The sequence below is a fragment of the Gavialis gangeticus genome, unplaced genomic scaffold, assembly GCF_001723915.1.
Source record: "Gavialis gangeticus isolate Ggan-Ray unplaced genomic scaffold, GavGan_comp1, whole genome shotgun sequence".
In the NCBI taxonomy this organism is placed as follows: domain Eukaryota; kingdom Metazoa; phylum Chordata; order Crocodylia; family Gavialidae; genus Gavialis; species Gavialis gangeticus.
Window position 1 is genome coordinate 103,846,743 of NW_017729033.1, and position 9,171 is coordinate 103,855,913.

At 46.3% G+C, this 9,171-nt stretch overlaps 1 protein-coding gene across 1 annotated transcript in view; it reads left to right on the forward strand.

Annotated features, from left to right (window-relative positions):
- Nucleotides 1-1,287: 1,287 nt before the first annotated feature.
- Nucleotides 1,288-9,171, forward strand: part of GPAT3 (glycerol-3-phosphate acyltransferase 3) — a 37,942-nt gene continuing 30,058 nt past the window's right edge. The window contains exon 1 of the mRNA XM_019526453.1: nt 1,288-1,460. Coding sequence (XP_019381998.1) covers nt 1,317-1,460 — 144 coding nt within the window. The 5' untranslated portion in view covers nt 1,288-1,316. The remainder of the gene's footprint in view (nt 1,461-9,171) is intronic.

A 9,171-nucleotide genomic window follows, 5' to 3' on the forward strand; every position in this document is an offset into this window, starting at 1 on the left:
CTCTTCTCTTGATTCCATAGGGGTTTATTAAAATGAGGTTGTTCTGCATTTGAAAGTATTATTAGATAATATCACAGTTTAAACTATAAAAAGGGGAGGGTTGGCAGCTCCCCTTCAATAGGGGACGTCAATTGGGTCTTACCAATTTAAGTATTAAGTGTACCCTACAATTTTTGTTTGATTTCTTTGTTGCTTTTTAATTGATGGTCATGCTCAGTGTTTGAAGGGTATGTATTTGTCAGACAAGGTTCTTTGGGTAGATGTGATATCTTTTATTGGACCAACTGAGTGGCTGGAAAAAAGGTTTTTTGGAGGCTTTCAGGCACAAATGCCCTTCTTCAGGCATAGGAAGTCTCCGCTGTTCTGAGACTCCAAGGAATGAGAGAAGCTAAAAGGGTGACAGGATGTCAGTGAGAATGTAAATAGGTGGGAATTAGGAAAACAAAACAGGTAGAATAGGGAAGTGGGGAGGAGAATGAGGGGGGAAAAAGCCAAAGGTGATTAAGGTTGACTACAGCAGTAGATTTTCAAGGTAGAAAAGAGGCTGTCTGTGAAAAAGGACCTATTTACAGTCTCACTGACATCTTGCCACACTTTTAACATCTCTCATTCAGTGGGGTTTCAGAACAGCAGAGACTTCCTATGCCTGAGGAAGGGTGACTGTGCCCAACAGCTTGATAAGAACTTTTTTCCAAGTACTCTTTTGGTCTAATGAAGATATCGAATCTACTCAAAGAACCTTGTCTAGCTGAAAATTAGGAAGACAAAGGGCAGAAAAGGATGTGGCTGCTCAAAATCTTGATAACCATCAAAACTTTCCTGTGCATTAAGTGCACACTAATGATCACTGTACAGTGCAAGTAGATTCTTCCTATTTGGAGCAGGAACCTCAGGGGAGCGCTGTCTCTAACCCCCTCCACACTTAATTGCATACACACCGGCCGTAGGTAGGTAGATACACAAACATACACCTACCTCTGTCTATAGCACATCTGTGCATGCATCTCCCTACAGCACGTGTGTGTGTGTAATCACAACCTTTGTGAGCTGAAGCTCGCTTCAGCAGACGCCGTGACAACTAACTACGCGTCCCCCAAGCCAGGAAGCCGAGACCTGGTATCTCCTGCTGGCAGCCTCAAGCAGGGCTGAGAGGGCCCCACGCAGCTGCGCACATCTGGGCTGGGCTGGCGAAAGGGGCGGGGCAGCGCTCGGCCGCCAGCAGGTCGCTCCTCCTCCCCCCGCCCACGCTGAGCCGAGCCGAGCCGAGCCGCCGCCGCCGCCGCCGCCGCCCTTGCAAGCAGTCGTAGAGCCGGGCCATGGAGACGTGGGGCGCGGCTGCTGCCGCGGCGCTGTCCGTGTGGCTCGCCCTGGTGCTCGGCCTTATCCTGCTGCCCTCCGTCGTTGGCGTGTCGCTGGGCATCTCCGAGCTCTACATGACCGTCCTGGTCAAGACCCTGGAGGTGAGTGGGCAGCTCTGCCGCCTGTTCCGGATGCCGTCGGGAACCCACCCCGGCCGGCCTCCGTAGTCACCTGGGATTGGAAACACCCCTGACTCCCCTCCCCAGCTGTTGGAATATTCCCTCCCGTCAGCTGTTTGAACCTGCACCCCCCCTTCAGTCCAGTCCCAGCTGGTCGACCCTTCCCCCCCCCCACCGCCACATCCTCTCCGCCTTCCAGATGTTTGAACCTTCCCCCCCATCTTGCAGGCTCAGAGGATATGTGGGTCCAAGGTGTACATGGGTGTGTGCCTGTGTTATGCCTCTGGCCGCAGTAGGTAGATTAGTGGTCATCAACAATGGATCTCAATCCACCAGTAGATCTCGGAGCCTCTTGGAGTTGATTTGAGAATGGGGTGGGGGGCTGAGTGCCTGCATGCATGCACCCCAGGCCAGCAGGGCAGTCCGTGGGGAAGGAGAGGGGAGAGAAGGGGGCCTCAATCTAGCGAGACAATGAGAGACAGTGCTGCAGAGGCAGGAGCAGGGGTAAATTGAGTGGGGTCCTGGCCAGGTGGGACTAAGCTGTGGCGGCGGAGTGCCCCCATATAATTTTTTCTCCATCTGCCTCAATCTGCCCCCCCCACCTCCTTCCCTGCAGACTTACCTGCTGGGAGGAGGTGGTGGTAGCTGTGCACGATAGATCTTGGATTGCTTTTAAATGCCAAAGGTGACCTCCTACTTTAAAAGGTTGGAGACCACTGAGGTAGATAAACATCAGGCTAGTTCCCACACCCCCAACAGAATACAGTTCTGAAGTAGTATGCTCCCCAGTTTACTTGAGCTGACATAATAGGCCAACACTGCAATCTATCTAGGTTCAGAGGTGATCCAGTTTTGGTGCTTTGGGGAGCCACTTTTGGCCTAGGGACAGCATTATACATGAACTGGTATAAGTGATTGGAAGTTGGTTCAAACGTGTAACACAACAGAAGTTCAGTGCAGGTAGATTGGTATAAAAATGACTGAAACTGGTTTGAGATGGATGGATGTAGTATCAGAATTAACTGATTTAGGTTACACTGGTTATCAGACTTGTGTCCTAGATCCCCTCCAAACACAGGTTAGATCTCAGTCCCCTAGCATCCCAGGATACATTGCAGCCCCCTGCTAACCCCCATCCAGCATTCCCTCTGAGCTCTGTGGTGTGCACAGCTATGTAGGCACATTCATGCCGCACTGCCAGGCACACCTGTGCTGTTGCGTACGCCATGCAGCTTAGAGGCCCCCATCTCCCAGGCCAGCTAGCTTCCACCCCAGCTTGTCCACTTCAGCCCAGCCAGTGGGCCTACGCCTCCTGTCATAGAGCTGAGGCAGCCTCCCTAGCCCTGTGGGCCATGGCATGGGGGCAAGTGAGGGGCTAATGGACCCCTGCCCCTGTGCTATTTCATAGCTCAAGAAAAGGCAGGGAGACTTCTTGCTCTCAAAAGGACTTTATTGCAACTGCTAAACCACACAGAAAATGGCTGACAACTTCCTGTTGACATAATTGTGTCAGCCCTCAGGAAAGGCTTACACCCCCCTTTCTTACGAGAAACCTGAAGGATTTTCAAAGAACTGCAAAATCATCTTGAGTGGAGAGGTTGCAAGCACATCACTCCTGTGAGTCTTTACCACTCACTTCCCTACAAAAATAGAATAATCAAATCAGAAACATCAATAAGCCTTTTCACTTCAAGCAGTTAAGTTCACAAATCTAGTCTATTTGGTGGAACTGACGCACATCCTGACCTAATGTAGTAAACAGGTGTAATACAAAGGAGATTCTCTCGATTCCTACGGAGAAGACCTTTAGGTGTCTCCACCCAGTATGAACAAGGGCTGTCCGCCCTAGCCAGGACAGTGCTTTGTACTCCTGCATCTGGAATCCAAACTTTCCTGATATGGGGAAGGAGCAGGGACATTTCTTGAGGCATGCCTGGTGTTATAAAGGACAGTTAAACTGAATTCCATTTCTGTCTTTGTCATCAAATTCCTGTGCATCAACAAGTTTTGGAGCCACCTATCATAGTTGGTAGGCTTATATGGAGTCAGCGACTCAGAAGCAACTCGGCTGGACTCCATCCATGCTCTAATGGTATTGAAGGGTGTATTAGGAGAACCTTATAGAGATCTTTATTTTTCTGAAGCAAATTCTTCATTGTCTGCACTGCACATTCTGCTTCCCCATTACTATGCGGTAAATGCAGACTGCTGGTGATACGCTGAAGTCATACTGGGCTGCAGACTGCTTAAGTGCAGCTCCAGAAAATTGTGGACCATTATCTGGTCTTAAAACATGCCATGGCATGCACATATACTCTTCAACACCATTATAACCCTCTCTGTTGTGGTCTGTAACTGCCATCTCCAAGTAACTGGAATAATAGTTGATAACAACAAGATAAACAGAACCCTCCCAGGTCAGTAAGTTGGCACCCACCATCTGCCATGGATAATCTGGTAATTCAGTCATAAAACATGGCTCTACAGGGTCTGGTCAGTGTTGAGCACAAACCTTACAACTAGCTACCCAGTTCTGTATATCATCATCACTGATGGACGATCACCAAACTGTCTGATGAGCCCTGGCTTGACTTCTTCTAGTACCCTGATGAGCTTTATGAATCTTCTCTAGGATTTTCTGGCATAGAGCGGAAGGTATCAGTACTCTGTTGTGGAACATGACTAAATCCCTGATGGAATTGATTGTCCATTGAGCTCTGTTTCTGTCATCCAGACTCCTGGGTGTGACGAAGACTCTGTAAGTTCTTTTAATAACACAGCACAATGCTCCTGTTCTGTGACTTCAGGGACTCCCGTGGTTGAGCAGCAAAATAAAGCATAGTGACCTTTCTTTTTACATTGTCAACATTATCTCTTCTTTAACAGGACACATAGCATAGCTATGTCAAGGGATTTTACCACATCGACGGTATTGGCCCCCTTTTCCACTTGATAGTTGCTGTGGATGCCAGTGGGACCACTCTCTTTCATTTGTTGTGCATGCCAATTCTATTTATTTTTGGTTGTAGTTTCTTGACAATGTGTATTGCATCCATATTAGCTGATACCTGATGGGGCTTGGAATTGCTTCTGATTTCCCTTTGTTGCTGCTTAACTAACTCTGGCCGCCTTGTGTGACAGCCTTCTGGAGTGTTAAATCCAACTGTAGTCTTTGTGAGAGCTCTTCATTGTGAAGACCTGCAACTAAACAGTTCCTAATAAGTTTTTCCTTGAGCTCCCCATATTGGAAAAATTCAGCCAATGTATGCAAAGATGTAATAAAGCTGTTCATAGGTTCTGAAGGATCTTGTTTAGGGAGACCTGAATCTAGCTCATTCATAAATCACATTTCTTTTGCCCAAAAATGTTCAGTTAGTGCCTCTACCACATCAGCATATGGCTTTTTCTCTGCATTTGTAAGAGTTTGTGACATCAGAATTTCATCAGCCTGATCCCCCATTAAGTAGACGAGTACTTGGTAACGTCCCTCCCTTCCACAGCATGGGTCTCTGGGTCTATGAATGCCCCAGCCCCTCCCTCTCACTACCCCCCTGCTTGGTAGCCATGGGGTGGTGTTTGGTGGGGGGGAGAACCCCAGCTCTGGCCCCCCTAGCCAGGGTCAGTACAGTGGGTGAGGGGGAAAAGGCCCCAAGGTGGGGGGTTTCCCCCTGCAGCATAGCTCCATCAGCCTATGAATGCCCCAGCACTCCCACACTGCAGACCATAGTTGGGGGACCAGAGCAAGGTCTATTCTCCCACCCCTGCCCTGTCCCCATCCCACCCTTGCAGCTGAGAGGTGCGGGGGTTGGCAAGGAGGCAGGGCAGGGGTGTTTGCAGCTTGGTAAGCTGGGAGGCATGTGCGAGTGCCCCCTGCCTTCTGGCCTTGGCCAGTGCAGGCATCTACCTGCCATAGCCAATTGATGAGTGAATGTGTATTGTGCTTGTTAATGGTCCAGTCTACGTGGTTTAGAGAGCTGCTTAGAGTGACTTGATTCTGCCTTGGGTTTTTTGACTGTGTACTTAGCCCAGGAGGCTGGCTTTGTTAGCATTTTATTGCCTTGCTTTATCTTGTGATGCTGAGGCAGCCTCTGTGGGGGTAGCTGCTCAGCTTAGCTTTGAAATGCCCTACATTTGACGTGGTTGCTTTTATCTGAGTAAAATGTCACTAGATTGCCCCTTGTGAGGGTAAATGCCTTGCTCCCTTCACTGTTTAGCTTTTGGAAACCATGCATGTTCAGCTGTCTGGCTACCTTTTTGTAGTGTGGGCCATGTGAGGCAATAATCTAACTAGGGAAGTCTGAAGTGGGGCAGTGTGCTTGTTTGAGGAAAGTGTGGGAAGAAACTCTGAACTTCAGGGGGAAGCATAGAGGATAGGAGGGAGGAGCTGAAATGTAAATACGTGTTAAATATGCATGTAAAAAGGGGAGGAGATGGAAAACTGGATAATTGGGGTATTGTTAACTAATTGATTTCAATGCAAGGCAAAACTGCACTCCCAGTGCCAGGCTTCTGGTCAGTCAGCACAAATTCAAATGGCTGGCAGCATAAGCTGTCAGTCAGCATAGAAAACTAGCCTTGATAAATTTGATCCCATTTTTTTAAGATCGTGCGCTAAATTGACAAGGTGACTGATACAATGTACTTAAATGTTCTACAGATGCATGACTGGAAACCACACAGCTAGATTTGTTGTTGTTGTTGTCCAATAATAATTTTGAAATCAGACTCAGAATCAGGTAATGAAACAAAATCATAAGCCAGAAGGGGGGTTTCTAGCTTTTCTTGGCCTGTGCTATCCAATATTTTGATCAGTAAGCCAGCTGAAAACTGAACAGCTATTGGTAAGATTTGCAGATAACAAAGATCAGGCTGAAAAACGTGTGAACATTCAAGTGAACCTGCCCTTATCCTGTAAAACTGATATTTGTTAACTGTACTAAAAATGCAAGGTGGGTGCAGCTAGGAACAAAGGATGTGGGTTGTCCTTTGTGCACTCAAAGTGATGACTCACAAAGTCTTTGGGGTCAGGAGGGTAGAACCAGCTGAATGTGAGGTAGAACCAGCTGCCTGTCTGGGAAGACTGCAACAATGAAGACAGTCTTCTGTAAAAGCAGGGCAGTATTACATAAAGTAAGGGCAGGATTGTTGCTGGATAGTAGTGGCAAAACAGGTGCTGAGCAGTTCTGTTGTTAACATCTTTTAAAAATGATGTTGAGGTGAGGAAGAGCTTGGAAAAGAGCAAAAAACCAACACAAACTTTTCAAAAAACCTGATTTGCAGCAAGAGAATAACGAAGCTCAAATCTACTGAAACTTCTCTTAAGCTATGTAAGGGGTTTAGGTATATGTGTATAGGAAAAATTCCTCATGGAGGGTGCAGTCATAAATCTTGTCATTCCTTGGCCCTGAACTCTGCAGTATTCACTGTTCCTCTTGTTCTGATTTTACTGACATTATGTAACATGAGTCTTGGCATAACCAGTTCCAAATGGCTTATGCTGCTGGCTCTTAAAGGTGTGTCCTTTCCCAGCTAAAAATAAGTAAGAATTAACCTACTGCTGAATTTCAAATGAATTCTAAAGAGCCTCCTAACACTGCTAAGCGAGTCTGTCTGCTGCTCTGTGCTGTTTTGTGGACTTGCAAGTCTCCTGTTGGCAGTGATGATTCTGCCGTGTGTCTTGCTGTGGTGGTTCTGTATCTGAGACCCTGTTGAGTTAAATTGATGAGTTGGTGCTTGTTACCTTCCTTCGTTCTGGGATTTGGAGAAAAATGGCCTTTCTTGCTTGATTTGGCCTCTGTGTTCCAGGTCGCTACAGCTTCCCTAACATCCAGTTGAGGCTAGCTTAAAACATTTGGCCCTTGGATTTGTCAGTTCCTGAATGTCCCTCATGTGGCTCCTTTCACTCTTCTTTCTCACACCTTACAACATTTCTATACTAGCGTCCCCAACCAAAATCTTGCCTACTGCTGAGCAATCTCCCTCTCGTTGGTGATGGGGCTGGGAGTATGCTGTCAGGCCACCCTAGGCAGAGAGTATGAACTCCTTTCTGTAGGGTTTTATTCTGCAGTAGCTCTGACAGACAGTCTACACTTCATCTTGCACTGGAGAAGGCTTTTAACAGATTGGTTGACCTAACTGGTGTCTGGGCTTTGCTTTATTGCTCTTCATCTCTGGATGTATGTATATACTGCAAAATGAACAAACTTGGAAGAGACTTGGTGGATTATGACCTTCTCTAGAAGGTTTGTCAAAAGTTCAGCCTTGGTATTCTCAGAGCTGGGGCTAGAGGTGTTGGCTATGGCTAAAAGAGGGCTAGTGGCCAGTGGCTTATGGTCAGCTTCACCTACAGGAGTCCCGCAAAATAGATATAAAAATGCTTCCCTGTGACTCAGGTCAAATTTCCCTCTTGATTTGTACTGATATTCATCTCTCAACAGCCAGGAGGTATAAGTTACTTATTTCCATCATTTTTTACTGTAAGAGTACTGTGGCAGAGCTTTGTTAGATATACCTGTAGGAAACTCCAATTTTGCTCTTACTGTCATAGTAGCTTAAGTCTAGGGCTATTTTGACTCCCTCAGTTTCTTGGACACTTAGAGTTGCATTCCATGACCATTATTTAGCTGTATACTGGGACAGGTGGATTAGGTACCTAAATGGTTCACCATTCCAAGGACTCGGTCATGTCTTATCCTGGTACGTTGGGACAGGCATATTGATCAAAGTTAAGCTGATGCCATCTCCCTGTTCATGTTACTGAAGCAAAACCTTAAATTTGCTTTAGCTAAAACTTTTTTTCTCCCTTCTAAAGTTGTTTGAAACTTCTCGTTGTGCTCTTCTACTGACTTTCCCCAGAGGAGTTGTCCTTACAACATATCTCTACTTGGGTGTAGAGGAAAGCTGTCATTGATTTGATGGAAAGGGTAAGGATATTTAAGCAGGACCTATCCAGAGTGATTTATCCCTTCCCTCTCTCCCCCTCTATCTTCCAGTATTGAGAGGTTGCAGCCTTTAAATGGTCGTGTTTGATGCCTGCTAGTGGACCAGTCCTGTGTGCATTTAAACCTGATTATACCATCAAGTGGTTATGGTGATGAATTCCACAAATTAATTACATGCCGTATGGAAAAATAAGATTTCTTTGTTTGTTTGAAATCTGCTACCTAATAATGTAATGGTTTATTCCCTAGTTGTAGTATTGTGAAAAATGCCAAGTAGTGAATCCCTCTTTACTTTTGTCTACACCATTCATGATTTGTATAGGCCTCTCTAGACCCACTCTTTCCCCAGTTGGCCTTTTTTTTCAGCTGTGAAGTTTTAGCCTATTTAGTGTTTCCTCATATGGAAGTCTCTCCATGCCTCTGGTCATCCTTGTTGCCCTTTCTGTAATTTTTGGAGTGGGGGGACTAGAACTACATTTATAGTGTTTGAAGTGTGAATGTAGCATAGCTATGTATAGTGGTATAATGACATATTTGTGTCCCCCATCCTAATTCCTTTTTTAATTCCTAACCTCCTTGCTGCAAACATCAGCCCAGTCTTCAGAGAAATATCCATGATCATTTCAAAATTGTCTTTATTGTCATATATACGTGGTGGCCACATATAGGGTGGTTAGGGTCTTCCAGTTACCTTCTGTATTTGGAGGGCTTTTCCTGTGGCCAGTGCACAGTTCCCAGGGAAAAGGCAGCAG